The sequence below is a fragment of the Poeciliopsis prolifica genome, unplaced genomic scaffold (assembly GCF_027474105.1).
Source record: "Poeciliopsis prolifica strain line A6 unplaced genomic scaffold, Auburn_PproV2 SCAFFOLD006, whole genome shotgun sequence".
NCBI lineage: Eukaryota > Metazoa > Chordata > Actinopteri > Cyprinodontiformes > Poeciliidae > Poeciliopsis > Poeciliopsis prolifica.
Window position 1 is genome coordinate 6,683,147 of NW_026562381.1, and position 27,536 is coordinate 6,710,682.

The 27,536-nt window shown below is 37.0% G+C and overlaps 3 protein-coding genes across 4 annotated transcripts; all 3 read left to right on the forward strand.

The window, feature by feature from the left end:
* Positions 1-4,312: 4,312 nt before the first annotated feature.
* LOC129360258 (transmembrane protein 33-like) lies at positions 4,313-10,373 on the forward strand. Its single transcript, XM_055030360.1, has 8 exons — positions 4,313-4,405; positions 5,063-5,132; positions 6,698-6,792; positions 6,888-7,075; positions 7,277-7,344; positions 7,608-7,741; positions 8,457-8,540; positions 9,490-10,373. The coding sequence occupies exons 2-8, from the start codon at positions 5,085-5,087 to the stop codon at positions 9,617-9,619; spliced, it is 747 nt and encodes a 248-aa protein (XP_054886335.1). The 5' UTR covers positions 4,313-4,405; positions 5,063-5,084; the 3' UTR covers positions 9,620-10,373.
* A 988-nt stretch (positions 10,374-11,361) lies between these two features.
* On the forward strand, positions 11,362-20,883 carry LOC129360246 (Bardet-Biedl syndrome 7 protein-like). 2 transcript variants are annotated; one of them, XR_008605990.1, is made up of 20 exons: positions 11,362-11,786; positions 11,891-11,956; positions 13,676-13,738; positions 13,824-13,999; positions 14,104-14,290; positions 14,485-14,557; positions 14,638-14,745; positions 15,807-15,937; positions 16,255-16,339; positions 16,445-16,547; positions 16,658-16,850; positions 16,959-17,033; positions 17,118-17,186; positions 18,109-18,248; positions 18,397-18,561; positions 18,991-19,100; positions 19,187-19,290; positions 19,373-19,496; positions 19,599-19,804; positions 20,804-20,883. XR_008605990.1 is itself a non-coding variant. In XM_055030347.1 (19 exons), exons 1-19 carry the CDS (start codon positions 11,751-11,753, stop codon positions 19,730-19,732), a joined length of 2,142 nt encoding a protein of 713 aa, XP_054886322.1. In that variant the 5' UTR covers positions 11,362-11,750; the 3' UTR covers positions 19,733-20,494. The 2 variants fall into 2 exon arrangements, 1 of the variants encoding a protein (XP_054886322.1); XM_055030347.1 differs by lacking the exon at positions 20,804-20,883 and having other exon boundaries at positions 19,599-20,494.
* A 547-nt stretch (positions 20,884-21,430) lies between these two features.
* Positions 21,431-24,858, forward strand: LOC129360251 (cyclin-A2-like). The gene is made up of 8 exons (XM_055030352.1): positions 21,431-22,009; positions 22,369-22,618; positions 22,689-22,795; positions 22,865-23,088; positions 23,165-23,369; positions 23,653-23,766; positions 24,073-24,206; positions 24,288-24,858. The coding sequence occupies exons 1-8, from the start codon at positions 21,797-21,799 to the stop codon at positions 24,337-24,339; spliced, it is 1,299 nt and encodes a 432-aa protein (XP_054886327.1). The 5' UTR covers positions 21,431-21,796; the 3' UTR covers positions 24,340-24,858.
* Positions 24,859-27,536: the final 2,678 nt, after the last annotated feature.

Here is a 27,536-nt window from a genome sequence, read left to right on the forward strand (position 1 = left end):
TCGTTTTTCCAGGGTGTTCACAGAAGTTGTTTTCGAAATTCTTATATGAACTTTTCAAATTCAAGAACTGTTTGCATCCTGATTTTACAATTTTAACACATTGTTATTTCTAAAGTCCAGCTTAGCAGCGAACTTATCCGGTCCTTAAACAAGTTTTATGCCACCAAACAGATTTGAAAAGTTAATTATTGTTTCTGTATATTTTTTACACATTTTTTCACATTGGAGGGAAAATCAGTTGAGCAAATTCATTTTCAGTCAGATGAAAACTTGCTTACTGTTTAGCTATAATTCTTCAGACATACTGATTACCCAAATAAAACACCTCAATGTCATTATATGTTGTTTTGTTTGTTTCATCAACGTGTTTACCCCAGTGTGTGGGTCGGGCTTGTTGAAAAAAAGAGTAAATATAATATATTTTAAACATTATTGTACAGTATAACATATGCAATTTAAACCTGTTATAATTTGAACTGTTTCCAAATTTCAGTTTTGTATGTAGGATAATTGAGGGTGTTTTTTTTTTTTTTTATTACAAATGCAAGTATTTAAAGATTTGTAAATTTGAAATGAAATTGACTTTTAAAATGATCAAATTTAGGTAGAAATCAAATTGTATTAATTGCATAAATTTTTAAGAAGTTCCTTGATGCTTGAAACAAGAACAGCAAAGACGATCAAAGGAGAATTGTGGAAATCTTTTGTTGATGCCAAATAAAAAGAAAACTTTTTTCACACAATCATTTCTCTTTGAAATCTTTTGCTGGATTTGATCTTTAACAGCAAGTTGGAGCTGTCCCTTCAGGACCACGAGAATATTTTCAGTCTGCAGGTACAGGCAAAGATATTTCGGGTCTCGGATCACTGTAGATCTCGACATAAAGTGCATTAGGATGCCCGATCCCTCTCAAACCATATGATTAATTCACTCCCATTGAAACCCGACCGAGCAAGGAGTGGAAGGACGTGACCAATGACATAATAGGCTCTGTCAAACAGCCCAGCAAAACGCCCAGACCATTTGTGGTGACAATCTTGATGCCATCAGTTCCATTATGGCCCCCCATTCAAGTCACAAACAAACATAGCTTTAGTACGCAAAAGGGGGAAAAATAGTGCTTTTAGGCGGAGCCCCCGTTTTCCTTGTGTCAGGCTGCTCAGGTCCGGGGGAACCCATCAGATATCATCTGATTAATCACGAAACAATGAGCTGTTCTCAGAAGAAAACCAACATCAGCCGACACATCCCGTCTGTGTAATCTGGAGTAGACTGACAATATGACTTCACATAATAAAACACACTTTTTTCTTAAATTATGTTAATTGTATCTTCACCGATCCTTCATGTTGCCTCGGTGATTTATTTTTATTTACTTTATTTTATTTTTCATAAGGAAACCTATGTACAGGATTTTCCATGCGCTGGAATATTTTCCGACGTGTAATAAAAAAGACGATCTGATGAAGAAAAGTTAAAGTATTTAAAGAACTTGAGCCCGTAAAAAATAACATTTATGAAAACGTTTTTTTTTTTTTTTTTTTTTTTTTTTTATGGGAAACTGGAAGGTTCCTGCAGGTCCTTCATGACATGCGCTGAGGCAGGACGTTGAGTTCTCGTGTATTTATGGATATAAGCTAAACAGCAACAAACAAGATGTTTTGGATAATGACCAGCATTTTATTAAATTAGTCACAGTTACTTATTTGTTTGTTTGTTTCTGCAGTTGCAATGATTTTAATGAAAAATAAATGAAGTGTAAGTCATTTTACTATAAACATAATAATTCTATAACATACTTTAGTACTCGGTATTTTTGGGTGGTTATAAACAAACCAAACGTTAAAAAAGACGCGTAATTGTCAAACTTCACTTACAGTTTTGTTGCGAAAATATTTTAAAATGTTATGACATTTTTATGTCTGTAGGCCTGTACCTTAAATTGTCAATGTTAAAAAAGTAACGAAGACAGTCGATTTTTATCTTGACTCAAATTAAAGACAAACTAATCCCTCAAACCGGAACACGCCTTTATATTCTTCATTACACCATCATATAAGTGAAAACAGAACAGCGTCACTGACGGAGCAACAAAGAGGAAATAGAGCAGAAAGATCTGCTGCAGACCCGCCTTGTTTCTTCGGGGAAAATTCACCGTGTCTTTCCTCTCATCCCCATCAAACTCACGCACTTGTTCCCATTTTCACCTTCCTCCACGCCCTGTTTGTTTTTGGCTGAATTCATGGAGGATCTGAGATCCCGACACGGTTTATTTCTTTCTGAGGTCTTTTCCTTTCGTTCTTTTTATTTCCCTCCTCATTCTAAAATCGATTGAAGCTTTGAAGGAAAAGCTCGAAGAAAGAGAGAAAAAAAAAAAAGCCGAGATTGTTTTTTCTTTTCTTTTTTTTTTTTTTTTTGCCTGTTGTCGGTGTTGGATGCGTAAAAAAGCTTCTGAAAACAAACTTTTTTTTCAAATAGATGATTATTTCAAATACCAATTTAGAAGTCAAATTAAATATTGACGATGGTATTATCAATTTTGTAAGGTCTGTTAATCATTTTTATTAAGTTACTTTTTCTATTGAACATATTCTATTAAAGTGTGCCATTATTTTATGGAGCCACATCGAAAGTATTCAAATCATATGAATATTTAGAACTTTTTGTCCTTTCATCTCTAAACACCCCTCAATTAGGTAGGCTCAACTCGCATTTTATTCGTTCTGTGTTTTTAAACAAATAGGCAAAGCTCACCATTAGATTTTTCTATATGTATTTTTTAAAAGTCCAGTGCTCAAAATTATTAATCAGGAATATGAAAATTGCGCATATTTACACATTTAGATCATTAGAAGTCACCGGATCTATTTCTGCCTCATTTCAAAGATGCGAAACTTTTCAAAATATAGTATTAAAACTGTATTCGTATAGATTCTTTAATTATTTAAATGGCGTAATGCTTTCGTATGGTTAATCGGTTTGCGGCGTAATCCTCAGTTTTCCCTATGGAGCAGCGCCAAATTAAAACTCGGCCAGAAAATATCTCATTTAAATTCTCACCTTGAGCTCTCTGGTGACTGTTAGCGGTCCGAAAGGAGCTGACGCTTTGGAAATCCAACAGGCTGTATAATAATATTTGAAATCTATTTTGCTACAGCGTAGTGAGGTCTTTGATGCCCAAACATTTGGAGGAAATTTTAAAGAGAAAATGTTTTGCAGCAGGCAGGCAGAATCATCAATTAAACATAGAAAATGCATGCAAAGCAGGTCGGGCACCGCAGCTTTACTTACTCTGTGCGTTGTGCTGAGCTGAGTCTCCGCTGTTTAATTACCAACCCCTAACTTTCCCAATCGGAGATAGTGTCAAAAACCTGCGACTATTTCTCAGAGATTCCCTTTAACAAGTGGAAACTTAGTGTCCTCCTGCACCATTTTATACATGATGAGCCGGCAGTAATGGGATTATTAAACAAAAACGTTTCAGGCGCTGGCGTTAACCTTTTTTAATGCCTAATTAGGTTTTGCAAAGAAATAATTAGATTCTACAGTGCTTACACTGCCTATATTTTCAAATGGCATCTGCAGCAAACATATTGTTCTGCGACACTGCTGCCAATAACCGTGGTGTATGCACCTCAGAATCGGACATATGTAAGATTTTAAACATGTTTCGACCAAATAAGAACACTAAAAGTTAAAATAATTTTCCTTGACGGCTCCAGGCCGACTTGCTGCTTGGTCACAGTCTAGTCGACTACGCCCCCTGGTGGTTTTAAAATGTATGGTAACAAACGCAACTGCAAGAGGTCTGAAAAAGACGTGCAAACATATACAAAAGCTTTACCACGTAGGTGATTGTATTGTTTGGTGATAATGATGGAGTAGGAAATCCTTTATCGTGGGAACATGGTTTTGGTGGAGCATGGAGTGGACTTAAGCTGAAATGGGGGTGGGGAGTTGGCGCAGGCGCACTCTTGTGAGTGCGGTAAGCTTTATGCGCACGAACTCAAGCTTTGCAACAAAATCATCACAGTGTAAAATCATTGCCTTCAATATTGTATATCCACAATAATATTTTCCCCAACCTGTTTGAGTATCGTTTCTTAACAGAATTATACAATAAGCAGATATTCTTTAGGTAATATGATTTTTTATTTTGAAGATGAACCGGCGTTATTAACTCTGTGATCGCGTTGGTTAGTAATAGAGTTCACCACCAGAGGGCAATGTCCTGTGAATTACTGAATCCTGAAATTACCTACGCGACACTAAGATATCGCGAGACGTGGCTCTGCTTTATCATTTCAAAAGGTCAGCTGATCATTTACTACACAGGAGTGACAAGCGTAGATTTGCATGACACGGAAATATTCGACGCTGTGACCGGCTTTATTAGATCCACATGTAAGATCGAAAATATATTTTTAAGCTCCATCCAAACATGTTGGAATATCTCGGGCAGCTTAAAAATATTTCCTAGTGAGAGTAACGTGACTGCTGGTTATAAGTTGATGCTAGGTGCCTAGCTTTAGCTGAAACCTTAGAACGAAGCCAACGGAATATTCTAGACCATCTTCTGCTAATGTTAGCTACAGATGATAAATGGGTATTCACTGTTGGTAGATTTTATTTTCAGAGGGTGTATTTTTGTGCTTTTTTCATTCATACCTTTGGTATTGAAACTATCTAGCTAACGGCCGGCTAGCTCGGTAGCACATCCTCTGGGCATATCAAACGCAATTAGCAATTAGTTCTTACATATGTCCTGGTGATTACCACAAATAGCCTTTCCTTTCGGTATCTGCTCCGCAGATATGTGTGTGTTCATTTTTTACATGCTGTCACTTTTAATTGAATTATATTTAACAGTGTATAAAATAAATTACCATTTGTGATTTATAATTATTGATAATTTTAAGAATACTGAAGCAGCGTCTATGGTCATATAAAATATGAGCTCAATAAAAAAAATGGTAATTAATAATTGTCAATGTCACGTTTTAATTCCAAGGAATTTCTTTATGTATATTTATTTATTTTTATTTTTTTTTTTTTTTTCAGTAGAGCAACCTTACACTGAAATATGGCAGACAATAACCAGGCAAACCCTCCTCCCCAGCTGGGGCCTGTGGTGAGTTGGTTGGTTCTAATCTCTTCCTCTTTTTTGCCATTTTAGAATTAAGATCATTGCATAATAACTGAAATACTGGGGTAGTTTAAGTTACACTGAAAACACAAAAGTATTTTGACCAAAGTAAGAAAAGATTGTTTTAACTCTAAATATGTTTTAGGTCTTGTTATGAAATGTCAAAACAGTCTATCTATGCCTTCTCTGATTGTAATAAATGTCAGTGAATTAACCTGCAATAGTACTTTTATTCAGCCAATCTGTGACATTTGCTGCTGTACAATATGATATTCTTCCTTAAAGCGACAACTAAATGTACGTTCAGCTGCCTTCTGTTCTAGATTAAACTTTGTGGTTGCATCCTAAAAGACCATGGCTTTCCAATTTTTAATTAAATCCAAGTTTTTTTGTGTGCGATAGGAAAACATGCTGTCATAGGTCAAATTGACTGTTTGGTATGTAAGGTACAGATTATCGGGTTGATTTAAAAAAAAAAAAAGGAGACCTGCCCAACTGCAGGTAAATAAACCATAGTTGTGTTGGACTAAATTTGCCAGGCTATCTTGCTGAAAGAAATGGATAACTGTCAGATGGCCAGGCATTGGACATCTATTGCAGATCCAAGTTAGATGTTGGTTAAGTTAGTGACTTAATTATGGAGAGTTAAAAGGAGCTTTTATTTCCCTATTACTGTTCTTCTTTTGTAGTTTACTTTTATTGTCATAGATCATTTTCCTTTTTCTTAAGTGTCTTTGTAATAATCAAATGCTGAAGGACTTATTGAAAGAAGCTTTTGGTAGAAACGATGTTTAAACAAATCCACCCTTAGAACAGTGATTGATAATTTTAAGAATACTAAAGCAACATCTAAGTTTTGCTGTACAATCAAACTCTTCTACAGCAGAGCCACAATTGCACAAAATATGATCATTAAAATGAATACATGCACATGTACTGACCCATGTACAGAACGAGTCTTATGAAGAGATAATTGGCCAATTAATACATTCTGGTAAGTGGCATGGTGCAGTATTCTTTATCACAGTACCCCTCAAATCCAAAGAAGAGTTATTGTGATAAGAAATGAAAGTTGAAAGCCTCTCACTAAATATTAAAAGCACTAATAGCTGTTTATACAGAGGAAAGTTAGTAAGGACCAATAGGGTCAAAAATTCCTTTGTTCCCTGTGCAAAAGTTTTCTATAAATATGTGATCGTATTATTCTTTTAGTTTATTTTTGATACATTTGTGCTTTTGTGTTATGTGGATTGTTGCACTGCTTCTTCTGGAAGACTTTTTTTTTATGAAGTTTCCCATCTGGGGCAATAAGCTGATTTGAATAAATCCCTAAAGCTGGTGATGATACAAACTGAAACCTGTAACAATGCAAACTGTTCATAAATTCTTCTGATTTTTGCTTTATAGCCTTTTTGTTTTAAAAAAAGTTGTACTTTCTTGAACAAGGACAATAAAGGGATTCTTACTCTTTTGAGATTAATTCATCTTACGTTCAGTGGTCATCTCAGACGTGTTTATTTTAAAGTCATGCATATGTTTATTCTCCACAGCAATTCTTAATGAGCAGTAAGCTGGAAACAGCGATGTGGCTTTCCCGTCTCTTCACAGTCTACTGCTCTGTAATGTTTATTCTGCCTATTCTGGGGTGAGTACACCTTGTTGCTTTATATCACAGTTCAGCAATTTCAGCACAAAGCCAGCATCACTAAAACACTTTTACGTCTCTTTTTGTGATTTCAGGCCTCATGCAGCAGCAAACTTTTATCAAAGAGCCTTGTTAGCTAATGCCCTCACCAGCGCGCTACGTTTACACCAGAGACTTCCACGCTTTCAGCTCAGCAGAGCGTTTTTGGCCCAAGCTCTGCAAGAGGACAGCTGTCATTACCTGCTATACTCTCTAATCCTGGTCAACTCTTACCCCATCACAAGTATCCTTCATTCACATGGTTTTCATATCAGGTTTCCAACATTATGTTCTTTTAGTGTTACATTTTTAGTAATTGCCATGAGGTGTTCATTTTGCATTAATCTAAGCCATTTTAGCATATCACATCACTATATTTATTACATTTATTAACATTCCTGAGTGATCTGAGGAGCTGTAGTTTGATCCTTAACTTTGTGTTCAGTGAGCATCTTTCCAGTTTTCTTGTTTTCTTTACTTCATGCAACCACCTACACAAAGAAAGTTCTTGATGTGAGTATATATCATTAATATGACTAAAAATGTTTTTTCCAAACACTAGAATGCTGAAATGGGCTATTAGAAGCAGTCAAATCGAGTTATTTATGTCTATCCAAGCAGCCGTTGTTTGGAGATGCAAATTTCATAAAATGTCTAATACTAAGTAATAACTAGAATTGTGATTGGTTTTGTATTTACTCAAGGTAAACTCTGTGCCCAATAATTGCTGCACAGCTTTGTCAACAGTGCTTGACTTTTGTTTCTTATTACTGCAGTCTGTGGGTCCAGGCAGCCTGATGTTCATCAGAAATCTCCTGGACCGACTAACAGCCAATCAGCAGAACATCCTGAAGTTTATTGCTTGCAATGAAATATTCTTAATGCCGGCTACTGTTTTCATGCTCTTCAGGTATGTTTCCAACTTAACTGATGTTATTGTCGCCATAAGACAAAGCAAAACCTGATTTTAGTCATATGTATAAATATTTCGCGTGATATGTCAGACTGTATCACATTATACCAGGTTCCTGTTGGTTATAATTGCAGTTTAGGTAGGAAATGCACTGTTGCGCAATATATTTATGGTTTATTTATGAGTCCATTCAGATTTTGAGTTTTAAGACGAACATATTCACACATAAAATATATATATGATTAAAATTTCTTATTTTATTGTAAAGTTCCTCAAGATGACATGTTGTGAACATGTTTAAGTTTTATGACCTGCTAGTTTTGAATTTAATCTTTTTGAAGGGAGCTGTAACTCTGACTGCATGTCGCTGCAATCAAAGCCCCACAAACAAAAATACAATATTGCTCCGTGCTCTTACAGTACATCAGAGTGATTTGTCATAAAGATGGACACAGCAACTGCATTTATTCAGATTCTGAAATTTTTTTGTATTAATTTGTATTCTTCAGGAACCAACAATGATTGAAATAGTACAAGTAACAATCTTGACAACAGTCACTTTTGGAGGTTCCAAGACATCATTAAGTAGAACTTATTGTAAAATAAATCAAAATTTTTAATCACAGTAAGGTATTTTTCAAAATAAGTGACACAATAAATCCTTACATACTTGTGTAAAACTTGTGATTGAAGTTAATTGTGTCTTCAACAGTGGTCAGGGAAGCTTGTTGCTGCCTTTTATCTACTACCGCTTCCTCACACTGCGCTACACATCCAGAAGAAACCCTTACTGCCGGTAAGGTGTTAAATAGATGTTGTTCTGTTTTATATCAAAAGAAATATCAAAATGTGTTTTTTATGTGCATAGGGTGAATTTATTTCTGCTATCTTCCATAGGTTATGGACAAATGTAAATTTTATGTACCCTTTCTTACCAAAACTTTTTAAATATGCAAATAACATTTATGCATATTGCAAACAGTTCATACAGAGTGTTTGTTTTAAATTCAGTATTGGATTATTTCTTCTCTGCATATAGTTTGTGTGATTCTAACTTATATGTGGTGGGAATTAAATATTTAGAAATATTTTATAGGTCGCATAACAAACTTTATCAACAATAACTTAGTGAGTTTTTTTTTTAACTTTTTAAGTGTGTCACTTTATTATGACTCTGTCTTCTTTATATAACTTTTATATAACTTTTAATCCATTTAAGTTTTAATCCATTTAGTTAGTTACATTTATTTAATAAAAAGTAACATTAATAATATAAGATTTATTTGAACTTTGGCAGGCTTTATATAACTTTATATAACTTTTTCTTAGCACAATTCTCTTTAGGTTCCACCTCAGCATTTTACAACAACAAGTAGCAGCAAATTGATTAATTACTTTTTAAGGGTTTTAGGTAGATTTGCAGGTGCATTTGAGATCACTGTCCAGTTAATGACCCACTTTAGGGAATGTTTGTGTCGATGGTGTCATTAGTGTCTAGAATACTCTGGCATAGAGTGAAATCCTTGGTCAACTCAATTATGGCCCGGTCACAAAAAAGGCTGTATCATCACATCTCTGTCACCACATTTATAGCAGAAAAACACAATATTTTTTTGAAGGTGTCTGAGCTGCTTTGCAATGTAAATAAATATACCACCAATCTTAACTGGAGGAATATTTAGTCATTTGTTTTTTTGTAGTGACACATTTCAGATTTTTATTCTAACATGGTTTTTCCTCTGTAGCACTTTGTTCACTGAGCTACGAATTCTTCTGGAGCACTTCATCATGAAGCCTTCATGTCCAGCTTTTTTGAGGAGGATGTGCCTCAGCAGCATCGCCTTTATCAGCCGCCTCTCCCCCACAGGGGTCTGATTAGACTAGATGTTGTTCCATTTTAGTTTTTCAGCCATTTGCGATGTGACTTTAAATTATGAAGGGGACAGACATTGCCATCAGTGGAAGAAACCTTTTTTTGAATGTCAACTTTACTGTCAGACCTCCCTTTTTTTTTACCTCTATTTTGAAGACAAGCCTGTAAAGCACTGAAATCTGATAGTGATATTTCTGTTTTTGTTGGCTGATCAGAATACAGCAGATATCAGCTGTACTCTGCATGTTTTGGCAGGTTTATTTTCTTTCATGCCATTATTTATTTATAAAAATGTTTATTCTGTGATGGAACAATAACATTCTAAGATTATAGAGACTTGAAGCATGAATATGTTTTTATTGATGAAATGTTTTTTGTTAATTATGAAACGTCTGAATGCCTCACCTTCATTTTCCTTCTAAATAAGTTTCATTAACATCCATAATTATTTTACTAGATTGTCTGATGGATGTGTAGCTGAGAAGATATCTGCTGTATTTTTAAAAATATTTTATGGTACCACAGTTTTTGCTGTCAGAGTTATGTATAATATAATTTGCACAATGCATGTCATCCTTACATTGTTTCTCAGTTTTTATCACAGCTCTGAACTTTTTTAACTCAATGATGTTGCAGTAGGTTTCCTCCTCAATTCCTGCTTTTCTTTATATTTTATGTGCTTCTATACCGAAGGAGACACCACATTTTTATGACAAGAATAAAGTTATCTCTTAAATAAAATCTCTAAAATATGAACTATTTTGAATTGCATTAACTTCTCAACTTAATGACTAAGAGATTTTAATCAGTGACCAAAAAAAAAACGCACTGCATTTCTTATTCTAAGAATTTCTGTACATAGGATATGCAGTTTGTTTTCCAGTAAATTAAAATATTGAAAAATCTTTTCCCTTCTAATCCAAAATGTTACTCATCTATTATGTAGATTAATTTCACTATATTTTAATTCTATTAATTCTGATTGTCATAACCTGCACCCAATAAAACCCAACATTCAAGTTTTCAAAAATATTTAATATTGCACAGTACTTTAGAACAAAAAGCTGAATTGTTGCAGAATTAACTGAGGAGTTAAGGAAGCCTTGATTTCTGTATTGGCATTGTTGGCTTTCCTCTCTCAGCATAGATTTACTATGATTTTGGTCAGGTCAGTTTAGTGCCTAACCAATACAGATGCATGGTCATTATACCAGGGGTTGGTGGTTGAGCAGACTTGAGCCAATCGCTGCTGGCAAATGAAATATGCATCCATTTTGTCAGCAGAGGGCAGCAAGAATATCTAAAATTTCCTCTTATCCCCGAATTTGAATATTTATCTCTTGATATAAAGCAACGAGGCTTCCGTGTTCCTAAATTATGTATTCAAACTCTTGATTTTCACATGAGATTAATTTCTTAATTAGTTTTCTTGGATTTGAAAAGAGGATTTTTGGCCAGTCAGCAGGAGTCAAGACTTTTCTGTCCTCATGTCAAAAAAGTTTGAATTAAAAATGACTTAGATTAGACTGCTCAATTTTAACTTTAGTTGTACGGATGTTCAACGTACATATGATTAAGGTCTTGATGCTACGAAACCCCTACGCCAAAGTGACATGTGAAAGCTGGATTCAAACGTAAGGCACTGCAACCAATCAGCATTCGGTGTCAATCTCCCCGCTCTGCTTTTATCCAATGAAATCGTAGCTTGGAGAAAGGAAGTCAATGTTGCCGTGGCAACGGGAGTTTGATTATACAGTTCGCCGTGGAAGATTTATCTTACATTTTTGTCGTTAGACGGGGCCTAATCTCACATTTATTGCAAGCAGAGACAATTTTTATCTTCGGTTTTTTATGTTGTTCATTCTGTGTCTTTATAATTAGTTTGTGCTCACTGACGGAGACAGATGGCGGCTGATTTAATCGTGTTAGTCAATTAGCTTGCTAGCTAACGTTAGCACGTCGAGCTAATCTCTTCGCTGAAAGTAATCCCAGCCTTGAATGGCTCCTTCGTTCTCTTGGTACTCAGCTTGAAAGAAGCAATCTGAACAATCTTTAGGAGTCAAGCAAGCAGACAGTTTTCTTGGTCGCAAAACGTAGCTGGGACATTATCTAAAAGACTGAAATTAAAAGAAGATGGAGCTCCACCTACATAGACTCGATTATACCCAGGTAACACCATTTATTTGACGCTGTTTTTGCCTTGCTTGATTTAGAGTAGTTTTAGTTGCTGCTGAACTAAAATTAATCAATGTTATGTTGCATGTCTGCTCTAGGTTGGTGTGACATCCCAGAAAACTATGAGGTTACTTCCAGCGTTGGGAAAAAAAACAACCCAAAAGGTATTATTACCGAAGACCACTGCCACATGTAATTAGAAACCTTAAAAAACAGTTTCCCTTTAAATGTGACCGAGTTTTAATCCATTTAGTTAGTTATATTTATTTAATAAAAAGTAACATTAATAATATAAGATTTATTTGGACTTTGGCAGGCTTACTTTTGGTGTGTGCAGTTTTGTAAGTCAAGTTGTCTCCTGTGAAGAAAAGTGACACTGATCTCTTTAAGATGTTGTTGCCATATGTAAACCATTAATACATAGAAGTAATTAACATGATCCCTTAATCCTTGAAAAAAACGATCTATGCAAATTTCCGATGCATAGATCAGAAATTTGAACACAATATGCTACAATGATGCACTACACATTGTAAAGTACACTGGATTTGGAGTTTGGTCCTCAAAAAAAAAGATAAGAAATACAAAACGGACACCGATACTTCACTAAAAGAACAGGAAATGATATATATATATATATATATATATATATATATATATATATATATATATATATATATATATATATATATATATATATATATATATAGGCCCTAAACACCAGAGCAATAGAGGCCCAGATCTACCACACCAGACAAGACCCAAGGTGTAGGTTGTGCAAGGAGGCCCCTTAGACAGTCCAGCACATCACAGCAGGGTGCAAGATACTGGCAGGGAAAGCGTACATGGAGCGACATAACCAAGTGGCAGGCATAGTGTACAGAAACATCTGTGCAGAATATGGACTGGAAACCCCGAGATCAAAGTGGGAAACACCCCAAAGGTGGTGGAGAACGCCAGAGCTAAGATCCTGTGGGACTTCCAGATCCAGACAGACAAAATGGTAATGGCGAACCAACCAGACATTGTCGTAGTGGATAAACATCAGAGGAAAGCCTTTGTGGTAGATGTAGCAATACCAAGTGATTGCAACATCAGGAAAAAGGAGCACGAGAAACTGGAGAAATACCAGGGCCTCAGGGAGGAACTGGAGAGGGCCTGGAAGGTGAAGACCACAGTGGTGCCTGTGGTCATCGGGGCCCTCGGGGCAGTAACCCCCAAACTGGAGCAGTGGCTACAACAGATCCCAGGAACAACATCAGACATCTCAGTCCAGAAATGTGCAGTTCTTGGCACAGCCAAGATACTGCGCAGAACCTCAAGCTCCGGCCTCTGGTAGAGGACCCGAGCTCAGAGGATAAGAACCACCCGCGGTGGGTGAGAAGGGAATTCTTTTTATATATATATATATATATATATATATATATATATATATATATATATATATATATATATATATATATATTTATGTATGAACAGAAGCTATATATATCTTCTGTTCATGCAGAAGAGAAAGACATAGTTCAATTAGTAAGCATTGTATCGAACTGTGCACCCTCATTGGGAATTGTTCATCTGAAGGACAGCCTGGGGAGAGATTTTAATTCTGACAGCACTCTGTTATGCTGTCCTGTGTCCAGGATGTGTGGGCTCTTCTTAGGTAAATGTCAAGTGACTTGACTAACATTTTCTCAACAAATCATTATTTTTATTGTGCTCTTTTATGCTTTCTATCAACTTTAGAAGCCTCTGAAATGTGCTATGTAAATGAACCTCAGCTCAGCATTTATTCAGTCTTTATGACAGAAAATTTGGTTTGTTGAGGTGGACTCAAATAAAAGAGTTCATGTTTTTGGTTTGGTTTTTGTCTTGTTCTTTTTCAGGTTGCCATTGCTGATCATGATGGTGTAGTTACATGCTTTGGGATGAAAAAGGGAGAAGCTGTGGTGAGCTTATTTTTATATAATCCAGCTGTTGTTGAATTCTGAAGAGACATGTTTTACTGTAAAGACATATGACTGTCTGTTTCAGCCTGTGTTTAAAACGCTCCCTGGAGCAAAGGTAGCCAGAATGGACCTTGGAGGTGCAGTGGGAACTCCCCAGGAGAAGATCTTTGTCTGTTCTGGTTCTCAGGTTCGAGGATTCACTAAGAAAGGAAAACAGTTCCTGATCTTTGAGGCCAACCTCACGGAGAGCATTAATGCCTTGTAGGAACCTCTACCTTTTATTACTTCTTATTCTGTTTCCTTGACTTTTATGGTATGTTGTGACTTTAACCTGTGTGAATGATAATGACAATGTTTTTTCCTAGGCATGTCTCAGGTGCTGACCTTTTTGTGTGTGCAAGTTACATCTACAACCACTACTGTGACTGCAAGGACCAAGACTACTTCCTTTCTGGAGACAAAATTAATGACATCACATGCTTATCCTCAGAAAAGCTTCCTCACCTCATCCCTGTGTTAGCTTGCCAAGATCGAGTAATCAGAGTCTTGCAGGTAACTCGAACTCACACTTAAATACAAAATTGTTTAACTGGATACTTTCATGTTGTCATACCTATGGCTAATCTAGATTTAAAATTATTTTCATTCAAATAAATGATCAGTTTTAAACTCTTTTGCTCTACCCATTGGCTGTTCCTTCACTAATGAGGTTTCTCTTCAGTGATTTACTCTAACTCTAACTTCAGGGATCTGAACTATCTTATGATATTGAAGTTCCCAGCCCTCCATCTGTTCTGGAACTTTTTAATAAAGATGGAGGCAAGTCAGCTTCTTGTCTTTAGTTTATTTAAATTATAAATCCTCCCACGGTTTCATTTAAACGCTATGTTTTTCTTCAGGAGAGGAAGTCCTTTATGGAACCACTGATGGAAAAATTGGACTGGTTCAGATTGGTGACTGTGATGCTGCAACCAAATGGGAGATTGAAAATGAAAAAAGAAAAGGAGGTATGGTTCAAAATAGAGCTGATCAAAAGTTAAACATACACCAATTATTGGCATGATATCCATGTTAATTTAGGATTTTTAATTATTGATTTCAACTGTTCATTTTCCATGCAGCTTCAGTAAGTTTTAAAAAGAAGAATTAGGTGAAATAATTTGGATTTATTGTGAATTTTCTCTAATCCACAAATGTTTAAAGTTAGACATGCACACACAAGTATATACACAAACTTTCTGTAATTTTTCGTTAAGTTTCCCTTAGCATGTTTTTTTCCAGTCAGCAGTAAGTCACTGGCATAATTTTGGCCAGATAATTTATTCACCATCCTTCTTGGAAGGAAGCTTTGTGTCAGGTTTTAAACGTTGCCAGTACATTTTTACCATGGTTGAATCTTAATTCTTTCCTGCTTCGTTTATTTTAAAATCAGTTTCGATGTGTTTGGTTTCAGGATATTTAGGAACAACTAGGAAGCATGAAGGCTCAAGACTTCCATGAACTATAAGTGGTTGGCATAACAGTGCAACAAAGCTTTCAAACATAACACTGTACCAGCTTCCAGGCATGGTGGTGGTAGCATCATGCTGAGGGCTTTTTTTTCCAGCTGGGTATTGGTAAATTAATTGCACAATAATACATGCAAAAATACTTTGAATCTGAGTCTGTGCCAGATAAACAGCCAATTTCAATACTCAAATCTAAACCTTGCCATTCTAACAAGGAGGTCAAAAATGCACCTGAATGCATCTTGCTGATGGACATTTAACCAGATATTAATGGAGATGTGGGAGTTAAGTTCAAAGCCTGTCTATATTTGAATTTTGTGTGGATTATGGGAAATTTGCAATACATTGAAACTAGTTCACCCAGATTTTGTTTTTCAGTTTAATTTTCCAAATTAATATATGAGGCAATTATTAGAGTATGTAAACTTCTAAACTGATATTGTGCACAATGTTTTGTAAGTATTTCATTTAAAAAAATTCACGTCATGACCCATTGTGGACTATTCTTGTAGTTTTGGACGACTCTCAAAGCACCAAAACTCTTTTCTTTCGTCCATCAGGAATTCTTTGCATTGACACTTATGACATCATTGGCGATGGTGTGAATGACATCCTGGTGGGCAGGGACGATGGGGCAGTAGAAGTCTATGGTTTTGACAGCTCCAGAGAGCCTTCGTTACGCTTTGAACATGTGAGAGTTTGTCTTTACCTGTTCTAGTTAGATTTTCTTCATTAATAGTGGCAAACAGTTATCACAATTAAATGCTAATTGACCACATTATAGGTCAGGTACATGTTGCTAATATGTTTTATTGGTTTAGCTTTCAATCCTACAGCTGTTGATGACATTTGAATTAATGCATACATTCACTCCCAGTATAGTGTTCCATCATGTATGCTTGCAGGGAAATACTATAAAAACTTGCCAGTCCAGCCTATATTTATGAGCAGATTGCCTCCACATGTTGGCTGGTTTCTTAATTAAGATAACATTTCTTCTCCTTTCAGGTGTTGACAGAGAGTGTGACCTCCATCCAAGGGGGCTGTGTGGGGAAAGAGTCATATGATGAGGTCTTAACTGCCACCTATACAGGTTAAGAGATGTGATTTACCTTTAGAAATGAAAGAAATTATAAAAATGATCTCAGACTTAGATTTTTCTAATAGTTGTATCCTTGAATGTGGATTATATCTTCAGGCTGGGTGACTGGCCTGACCTCTGAACCCCAGAGGGCCGAGGCTGTACAAGGAGACGAGATCAAGATGAGCAAGGAGACCCAGTCTAAAATAGAAGCACTCAGGTATGAGCACAATTATTCATTTGTCTGAACTTCTCATTTTACCTTCTGCATTTCAATTAAATTTGAATTTCAGAACAAATTTGTTTCTGAGTTATATCATTGTCTTTTAGTGCAGAGCTCGAGCAGTTGCAGGTTAAAGTTCTTCAGGGGCGTGAGCAATACCAACAGTCCAGTCAGTCCAGCACGGCCGTCTCTGCTGTACCTGTTTTCAGCATCAATGACAAGTTCACGCTTTGCCAGGATGACGCCAGCTACAGTCTCACTCTGGAAGTGCCGACGGCCATCGATAACCTACTCTTACAGGTATCTGGAGCAGTTATTTGCTGCTGATACAAATTACATACTTTATTTTTAATCATATTATTTAAGAAGGAAGAATGTAACTTTAATTTGAGTCTTCATTTTTCTCAGAGTGATGTCCCCATAGACCTGCTGGATGTAGACAAGAACTCAGCCGTTGTCAGTCACAGTGAATGCGACTCACAGGTGAGCTTTATAAATCAGTCTGTATACATGAAGCATGAATAACCTGCTGTGCTCTTACAGCTCTGACTGAATATGTGTTTCCAGCAACCTAATGGAAACTACCTCCTGGCCACGTACAGATGTCAAGCTAATACAACCAGACTTGATCTTAAGGTAACCATTAAATCAACGTTGAGTGAAGGCATGTAGGATTTTCCTCATTATAACTCACCGCTAATGGAACTCTTAGGTTTGTACAGTGGTTTGCAAAGGCATTATTAACCCTGAAACCTTCCTATATTTTTTTTTCTAACATTGCAACACCACACTGTTGTAGGATAACACAAAGCAGTGGATGATTTTGCCATGGAAAGAAGCTTATGCAGTTTTTTTTAAAACAAAAACCAGAAATGGATGAAGAGTGGTGTGCATCTATATGAAACCCTTCTTGGTCAATATTTTGTAGAATATCTAGTCACTGCCATTACAGCTATAGATCTTTAGCAGCCTTTCACATCTACACACTGATGTTTTTCCCCATTCTTCTTCATGAAAACAATTCAGGCTCAGTTACATTGGTTAGAGAGCATCTGTGAACATCTACTTGAAAGTCTTTCCGCAGATTCTTAGTTTGATTTCCATGATGTTGTTCGTTCACTAATGAGCGCTAACAAACCTTAGGGATTTTCACAGAACAGCATGAATTTTTCCAAGATTAAATAAAGGCTGAATACATATTTTTATTACTTAAAATGTAAAATAGTAGGTATCATTTTTCTTGTTCTTCACATTTATGGAGTATTTTTGCTTGGGTCATGTAAAATCCTAATTAAATACACTGAAGTTTATGGTTGTAACTCAACAAAATATGAGAATGCTTAAAGGTGTAGGGATACTTTTGCAACACATTTTTAATTATAGTTGATATTTCACTTTTTATTGTATCACTGCTTGGTTAATTCTTCAAAAGCGAAGTCTCTGTGTAGGTTTATATGAATGCCGGGGGGAAAAAATCACTTCTCTGTCTACTTGATGAGCTTAAATGTTGTTCTGTATAAGATCCGGCAAATAAATAATCAGTTTTATCCACAATCAGGTGAGATCCATTGAGGGACAGTATGGGACTCTGCAGGCTTACGTCACACCCAGGCTGCAGCCCAAGACCTGCCAGGTTCGACAGTATCAGATCAAACCGCTTTCTCTGCACCAGCGGACACACAGCATAGACCCAGACAGGTAAGGGCTTTATGTAAGAATCAAATAACAATTTGACTGCTTGAATATAAAAAAGCTGGTATACAGTAATGAGTAGACATTTAGTAAGAAGTCAACTTCCAGTTATATCAGCTACATTGCAGATGATCTCTGTCCATTTCTGTTTCAGGCCAATGAACCAACTCAGTCTGGTGGGGCAGTTCAGTTTTGCTGAAATTCATTCCTGGGTGGTTTTCTGTTTGCCAGAGGTGCCTGAAAAAACGCCTGCAGGGGAAAGTGTGACCTTCTACTTCCACAACACGTTCCTCGGCACACAGATTGAAACCACATACTGGTAAACTCAGGAACATACTAAAAACAACTCAAGTTTTGTTTAGGAGTGTCATATTAAAATCACAAATGTCCTTGAAAGACCAGTTGTCGCAGAATATATTTATAAAAACCATTAACAAGTGTTAAAATATTAATAAAAAAGCTCTCTCTCTGCATTCCACAAATACTTCTTGAAATTAAATAATAATGAACATCTTTTCGCTGTAGTGTAATTTGGCATTTTACAGACAAAACTGCTTTGATTTGAGTGATAAAATAATATCTAAGCACACAACTGTTATCTTAAAAGTTCTATTTATGTGGAGGCTGACAACATAAAACCTTGTTTCGTTGTTAATTTTAAAAATGCACAACTAAATTTGAAATTTTCACCTGGGTTTTACAGTGTCTTTTAGGTATGTTTTTTCAATTGTCTGATTTATCTTTTCAGCAAAGGGGAGGGTCACTTTAAGTCAGACAATATTTCTACCATCTCTATCCTCAGAGATGTTCTGTCTAAAGAGGCGACCAAAAAGAAAATAAATCTAAATATTTCTTATGGTAGGTCTACTGCGTATATTTGAATTTCACCCTGATAAATTGATATATACAGGAGAAAATAAATCCATTTGTTGTGTATCTTCCAGATATAAATGACGATTCAGTCAGTCACACTCTCCAGATGATCCATCCGAAACTGGAGTACCAGTTAGTGTTGGAAAAGAAAGTTCAGCTTATCGATGCTCTCAAAGTAAGTTTTGGTTAAATGGGAACACAATGTCTCAGGGCTCATGTGTGACCTTACTCTCCTTCCTTTTTTCTATAATCATAAGGAGCTTCAGGTACATGAGGGAAATGCTGATTTCCTAATCCCAGAATACCGCAGCATCTTGGACGAGTCTGACAAACTTCTGGAGGAATACAAGAAGCAGCCAGCACGCCTTGAGAGGCTCTACGGTAAAGTCTAGGAGTCACTCTGAAAGTTATTTTTAAAGAAAATTGGAATTTTGGAAGTCATTTGGATTGCACTGACTTGATCTGTGTTTATCTTTCTTGCAGGGATGATCACTGATCTTCTTATTGACAAATTCAAGTTCAAGGGCAGGAATGTGAGAACAAAAGTGTCATCAATGCTGGAGATACTTGAGCATTATGACTTAAATTCACTATTAGACTTTTTCAGTGAACCATGAAGTCAAACCAGAAATGTATATTTTTCTGATTTATCTCTGGGCTGCTCTGTCCTGTAATCACATCACAGAATGGTAATTATCCAACACTGATGTTTATGTTGTCTCAAATTATGGTCTTTTATTGTATTTAGAAACTATTTCTGAATATAATATTAATATTGCATAATAATAAAATATTTATTCAGTCTTTTGATATTGCTTAAAATAATAATAATGCATGTTTAATCAAATAATGACTGCCTTTTAATTGAGGCTAAATGAAACTTTTACAGAAATTTGTGAATTCAGTTTTAACATTTATAGAGAATTTGCTTTTAAAATGCTTCAAAAACATCAGATCTGACATGAATATTGTTTTTCTCCTGGAGAAAAAGAATATTCCTTGTACTGATCTAATCAGTATGGGGATCTAATCAGTCACCATACTGATTACGTCAGTATGGGGCCTGAATATTGGGGACTGATTTAATCTATCTACAGACCTATAACCACTGTCCCTTGGTCTAGGTTTTTCTAACTCATTTATAATGAAATAACAAACATTTCACATAACAGCTATTGTGTGTGTGTGTATTTTGAGGTTAAGAAAAACTGTAATTTAATTTAAAAAAAACAAAACAAAACAATAAAAATGCAAAACAGGTGGTTCAGTCTTGACAATTTAAATAACCAGTGTAACTTGGAGCAAATCCACAACAAAGGTGCAATTTCTTAAGAAATGTATAATTAAATTAGTTAAAATACTATCTAGTCACATGAACAGCTGGGGAAATTGCCAATAGGTTAAAAGTTTTTTTTTTTTTTTTTATTAAAATAATTACAAAAACCATAAGGATCACATCAAACTCTATTTCCATAATGGGGAAATTGAAGGTGGTGGAAAAGAAAACTTATCTTGGTGTCCACCTGGACAACAGGCAGGACTGTAAAGCTGCGTACAAGAAAGGACAGACTGATTGTATTTCTTCAGGAAGATGAAATCTTTCAGTGTTTGAAAAAAAATTTGCATGTCTTATATAAATCTATTGTGGAGAGTATAATCCCTTCTACTATTATATGTTGGGGTATCAGATGGGGACTCCAGAAGGCTTGGCAAGATGATAAAGAAGATAAAGGGACTGTTGAACCTCTGGAAATGATGTTGCTGCGAAGGATTCTTGATAAAATGAAGAAAATTACAGACAACCCTGACCATCCTCTTCGTGAGACTGTCATACAACAATAAAATGTCTTCAGTCAGAAGCTTCATCAGCTGGTGGCGAGATATATATAATGTACTAATATTCTTGTTTTTTTTTAACATTGACAAAAGTTAATGACCATATTTACAGTTGAAATCATTCAGTTTCAAATTAAATTATGCATGAACCTCCGACAGTATTAACTTTACACAGTTTTTGTCAAATGACTTTTTTTCAGCAATATAAGTTGTTCTTTTCAGGCAGTCTAAAACTCTTTCAACTTTACAGAAAACGTAAAATCCTAAATGTTTAACAGCATCTGAAGTAAAATACAGCGGTTTGTGTGTGTTTTCTGAACTGAAACAGTCGTTAAAGCCATGTAACGTTTCTCTTGAGGGTGATCTTTGTTTCAAACCGGTTTTGAATTTGCAATCAGATCAATGTTGCCCTGTCTCGGCCGCCGTAGAAGTACGACGTGAATCGCTCTCTCTCTTCTGATTGGTCCGTTTCAATCGTCGCGGGCTACTTGAACTGGGACAATCTTGCGTCCCTGCATGATTCCCTGTAAATAGATCCGAGCGCAGTTGCTTTGTCTGCAGGTTGGTACAACTTTGAGACCGCTTAAAATGACAACTTAGCGCAGTTTTCTTTGTTTAGCAAGCCTCCTGCCGTACATGCGCTTTCTGTTTTTCTTTTGTTTTTAGCGCCTCAGTTTATAGTGTTGTTGCCATCTCAACAGTTAAGTTTTGATTAGAAACGACTGTTTAGTCTCTACAGTAACTGCTAGGACACGATTTCTTGTCACTGAAAGATCATCGTGATTTATCTGAGCAGTTCTAACACAAGAGTATCAGTTTTTTGGGGGCTGTTTGAGGGGGGAAACATGTCAGCAGCTAACAGACAAGGAAGCGCGGCTAGCGAGAATCACAACCAGGAGAACATGCTAACACGGCTTAGAGGCTCACTCAAACACCGAGCTGCAGCCAACGAGAACCTGGAGAATCTTCCTCCGAAGCAAGTTGCCAACAGAACCGTCCTGGGAGCCCTCCAGAACAACCACAGGAGCAGAGTCCAGAACCAGCGCGGCGTTAAGCAGGTATAGCTAAAGCTAACAGCTACTTGCATGCTCTGAATAAAATAAAACTTAAAATTCCTACAAGTCTTAAAAGAATCGCATACAGATGAAGTGACTCCTGTTAGACTGCCTTAATCGTTCCATATTAAAGTTTCAATTTAGCCTGAGATTTCATTTGGCCTAGTTGTCCGCCATTTTTATGTCGCCCAGCGCAACAGCTTTCCTCTTCTTGGAACCAGTTAAAGCAGTATTCACTTCCCAGAGCTTGCTCCCGCAATCAGTAACTAAATATTTTTTGTAAAATGCAACATCATTATAAATTCTAATGCTTTTTTATGCTCAGTCCGAGGAGTTTGCTGATTCAGTCGTTGTTGTTTCAGGAATCATTGCAGCCTTTCTTCTGCAAAAATGAAGATGTTGCAAGGAGCAATATTGAGAAGCCACCTACCAGACAACCTGCTTTCCAGATCCACGTGGATGAGCCTGATGCAGCTCCAACCAAGGAGGCTGAAGCCAGCAAGGTGAAGCCCACTGTGGAAGAATCTCCTCTGGCCATCAGCAATGCTGTGGCACGACTCCGCCAGCCTCTGGCCCCGATGGACATCCCATCATCAATGGATGTTAGCATTGGTGGGTTTGAAATGTTTTAATTTTTCAACTGTTGGATCTGCAGAGCATTCAAATTGTTTTCTTTTCCCAGATTCTCCCATGGACACGTCTATGGTTGATGGGGATAAAAGAACAGTCGATGTGAACGAAGTTCCAGAATATGCGGCTGAAATCCACACATACCTTAGAGAAATGGAGGTAAGAAACGGGTGGTATGTGAATGCTAGTGTATTTGAACTTCAACCAAATTGCATATTTGTCCTATAGGTGAAAACTAGACCTAAAGCAGGCTACATGAAGAAACAGCCAGACATCACAAACAGTATGAGAGCCATCCTAGTGGACTGGCTGGTTGAGGTCGGAGAAGAGTACAAGCTCCAGAATGAGACCCTCTATCTGGCTGTTAACTACATCGATCGCTTCCTCTCCTCCATGTCTGTCCTGAGGGGCAAACTTCAGCTTGTCGGAACTGCTGCCATGCTGCTGGCTTCGTATGTACCCATTTACGACCTCTTAATCAAACAACGTACACTTCTGCCCCTGTGTAAAAGTGATTGTTTAATACAGGAAATTTGAAGAGATCTACCCTCCTGAGGTGGCTGAGTTCGTTTATATCACAGATGACACCTACACAAAGAAGCAAGTGTTGAGAATGGAGCATCTGGTGCTTAAAGTGCTCTCCTTTGATCTGGCTGCACCAACAATAAACCAGTTTCTCACACAATACTTCTGCCATCAGGCTGTTACCAAGCAGGTGGAAAGCCTGGCCATGGTGAGTATCAGGAGCTTTTCACTTTAGCCTAAACCAGTACTTCTCAAATCCAGTCCTCAGTCCTCCCCTTTGCTGCATGTTTTCGTGCCTCTGTTGCAGAACAGCAGATTTAAATTACTGCATCACCTTCAAGTACTGCAGAAGCATTTAGTCACCAAGTTATTTAATCCAGAGAAACGCCTAAAACATGCAGAGCAGGGGGACATGAGGACCGGAAATGAGAAACAGTGGCCTAAACTTGTCTAGAGGCATATTTAACTCATAAAACTGCATTTGTTCCTAGTACCTTGGGGAGCTCAGCCTTGTCGACTCGGATCCCTTCTTGAAATACTTGCCATCGCAGATGGCGGCTGCTGCTTACGTTCTGGCCAACAATACGATGACTGGCAGCTCATGGGTAAGTCCCCCAAAAGGCTAGAGAATCTTCCCTTGGAGCTGTAAAATTTGTGATTTACTTCCACTGCTCAAAGTAAACATGTCTGCCAATGTTCCGCTTAATCTTAAAGATTGAACAATTCACTGCCAAATTCTCTTAACCTGGATGCATTTTCCTAGTCTTGGGATGAGATTAATCAGCCTCTGCAATAATTAGGAAAAATTGGCTTCATCTGGTTTGGACCAGACTGAACCACGTTCTGTACTTGAACATGCTTTTCTGTTGCATGGATTCTTGCAGTAATCTGACATTTATTTCCCTCCTCAGCCAAAGTCTCTGGAAGAGATGAGTGGTTACACCCTGGAGGATCTTATGCCATGCATTGAGGATCTCCACCAAACCTATGTTGGTGCTGCACAGCATGCCCAGCAGTCCGTCCGAGAAAAATATAAGGGCTCAAAGTAAGTGGTTGGTATTAATTTCAAAACTTGATTCTGTGACTCGACACTGTTCTGACTCAGTTTTTTGTTTTGTGTCCCCAGATACCTTGATGTTTCCAGTATCAGTCCACCAACCAAACTGATGTTGAACTGACTCCTTCCTCTAATGTAGAGGCATACCTCCTGTCACTTTTTATTTTGGTTTTTTTAATTTTTTTTTTTAATGATGTGCAACATTTTCTATTACGCCCTGCTCTTTTTGGAGTAGTGCTAGATATTTTAGAGGTTTTAATATTTTTTTTATACTCAGAATCCCGATGTTCATGCCACATGTCAGTTTTTGGCTAATCAAGAAGTTTTAATGGGTTTATTTCCAATAAGACAAAATGGTGAGGTTTAAAACACTGTTAATGCGAATTTGGCTTTCAGTGTTAAAATACTGGGCTGTGCAATGTACCAGAACCCAGACTTTTTTTGTTTTGTTTTTTTTCTCTAAGCAGTTGCTTCATTTTACAGTTTTCTAAGGTGTAAAGCATTTGACCTCATGGGATACATATTAAAGTTTATCTCTTAGTGAGTCATCTCTCATTACAACAGTGTCTTAAAATGGCATCATTTTTGTGGCATCCTCTGAAATGTAAAATATGGCTCTTGTAAATAAAACCCCTTTAAGCTATAACTTGTTTGAAGCATCTTTATAGTGGTGACCTCATGGGGGCAGCAGAGGATACATTTTGGTCTTGAATGACAAGATGGGGAATCTACCTACACCCATGAAACTGGAAAGACTTTAAAAAGTCTGTCCTAGTGTTTGGTTAATGACTCAATATGAACTTAATGGAACATATTGGCTTGTGGTCTTAATATTGAGCCCAACAGAGCTTACTTTCAACAGGAAAGACAAATGAAACTAACCTGATTTTGTTTTGCAAGTAAAACGAGCCATACAATTAGATGTGCAGTGCATTTCAGTATTTATCAAATCAAGAATGTGCCAATGGTACATATTCAATATCTGACAATACAGGATTCCTTCAACTCTGTTGCATTGTCTTTCAGTTAGTTCACAAACGGAGAATTGGCTGAGGGACAGTGCTTGTACCAGTTTTTGTAAGAGGTGACTAACAACTGAGAGCAACATATCGGTCTGCATCAAGAATATTTCAATTAAATGAAGTCACAGAAACAAAATGAACTGCTCCACTTTTCCTTTAATAGAATGGTAAGTGCACCAAGCAAAGATTTAGATTTGAGAACCATTTGGTTGGAAGGTTTATAAGCAACCAACTAGCAGAACCTGATTTTTTTGTTTTGTTTCTGGACTGATCTGTTTCCATATTTCTCTATAACAGCTTCCCTACTATTGTCAACAGGGATTCTGGTCCAATGTTGGTCTATTGATGTCAAGTAATTTTTTTGAATTTTGGCCAGTAAAATTACTATTTTCTCTCATGCTATTTGTGTGTGGACAATCATTTTCCACATTTTTTTAAATTTATAATTCATAGTAATCAAATGAGAGTTGGAGATTTTTTTATTTTATTTTTTTTGCTTTTCATGTGTAATGTTTGCTTTTCAAAATATAAAATATTACATCAAATTAAAAAAAACAAAACTGTAGTGCTAATCCAGAAGGAGCTATAGCGCCCCCTGCCGCCCTGCCTGCCACTACCATTGTTTGGGAGCACCATACAAAGAGCAACGATGTCTGAGATTCACATCCAGTAATAATAAAACACTGCTCTGTAGCAGACAGAATTCAGCCTCGTTACAAATAGGCCAACTTAACCAGATAAGGAAAAACAGTTTCCAAATGTTTATTTCATTTAAAAGATGAAGCAAGATATACTGTAGAAAAATATATTTGCCTTGAGCAAGAAAATTCAAGTGATGGTCACTTAAAGAAACTCCAAAAACATGATTTATTCATTTATATTTTACATCTTTTAGGGTGGTTTTTAAATGACTAATTACCATAATGATGCCTAATTTTTTTTAGGATAAATGTTACTCTATTTCAGGTGGAAAGCAAATATCAAGAAGTTTAAATTAAAAACAAAATCTCAGTCTGCTCATCATGATCTTCCCAGTTGCAAATCTAATTACTCTGGGCTGGAATCTGATTTAAAAAAATGTGGTTTGCCTTTTTGCTGCCTCCCATTCAGTGACTTCCTCTCTGAAAGGGAGCTAAAGGCAGCCAATGGCATTGAATTTACCTCACTCTCTCACCCTCTTGATAGATAGGGGGAGGCTGGCTTTATGCACAGCATCTGACAGAAGGGAAGCAGAGCCCAGCTGCAGAGAGGATTCTTATCTTGCAAGAATGGACAGCTCAAATGCTCTGAACTCAACAGGTCTGCTTTATAAGCATGATACTGATTGACTGGGATACAGCCATGAAAAGCATTCTATGAGGTACTTTTCCTGAATAATGGCTACAACACAGCATCTGAGGAGACCCAAGTGTGGCTGAAGACCTGGTTCTGGAAGTGGAGAGCTAGGGCAGGTTGTAGCCAGAAACCAATGCCTGCGCCCAGAACATTTCTGGTGGCATCCACCTCGCTGCCCCTGTCGCTGGGATGGGGCTGGAACCTGAGCTTGTACGTGGGGATGCTCTTTGGGCTCCTGTTGCTGATGCTGCTGCTTCTCTGGATGCTCTTTAAGCAGCTTGGGAACTCGGTGGGGAAATCGATGGTGCAGCCCGCTCGCTCTTTCAGACAGACTTGCACTGATCAAAGGTTGCAGCGAGTGTTGTGAAAGATGTGATAAAAATCTGCCAAAAACTGTGCCAGGACTTGGTGGAGAGCTTGAAGGTGCCTTTTCACTCATGTTTAAGGATGCTGATTTGCTCTTAAACACTTCTGTGTTCACACAAAATAAAAGAAGATGTTATTTAGAAACCTTTTTGTGTATTTTTTTGACAGTTGCAGGTTTACTCTTCTCAGACATGTAGAACAGTATTTACTGCATGCATCTTAGTAATTAAAAATACAGTTGATTTTGTGCTGCAGCTATTCTTTTTCATCTCACCAGTCATCTTAGACAGCCAAACCTAAACAACTAAATTAGTGAGTAAAATCACAAGGCAGAATTAAATCTGCATCCTTATTGATGGTGATTAAAAAGAAGCTTTTAGGGGGCAATTTGCACTGCTCTCATCTTATTGGTGAAATGCTTGGGCGATATGAAAGAGGTGCAGCACCAGCTATCCTCCACTCCCCTGTCCATGTCCTTGTCCATGCCAAAGAACAGAGCAAATGAGACTCTTGTGGGAAACAGATAACATCAACAGCAAGTGTTCACAACTTTAATGCTGTTTGATCTCCATGCAGTGGTTGATCACACTAGTGG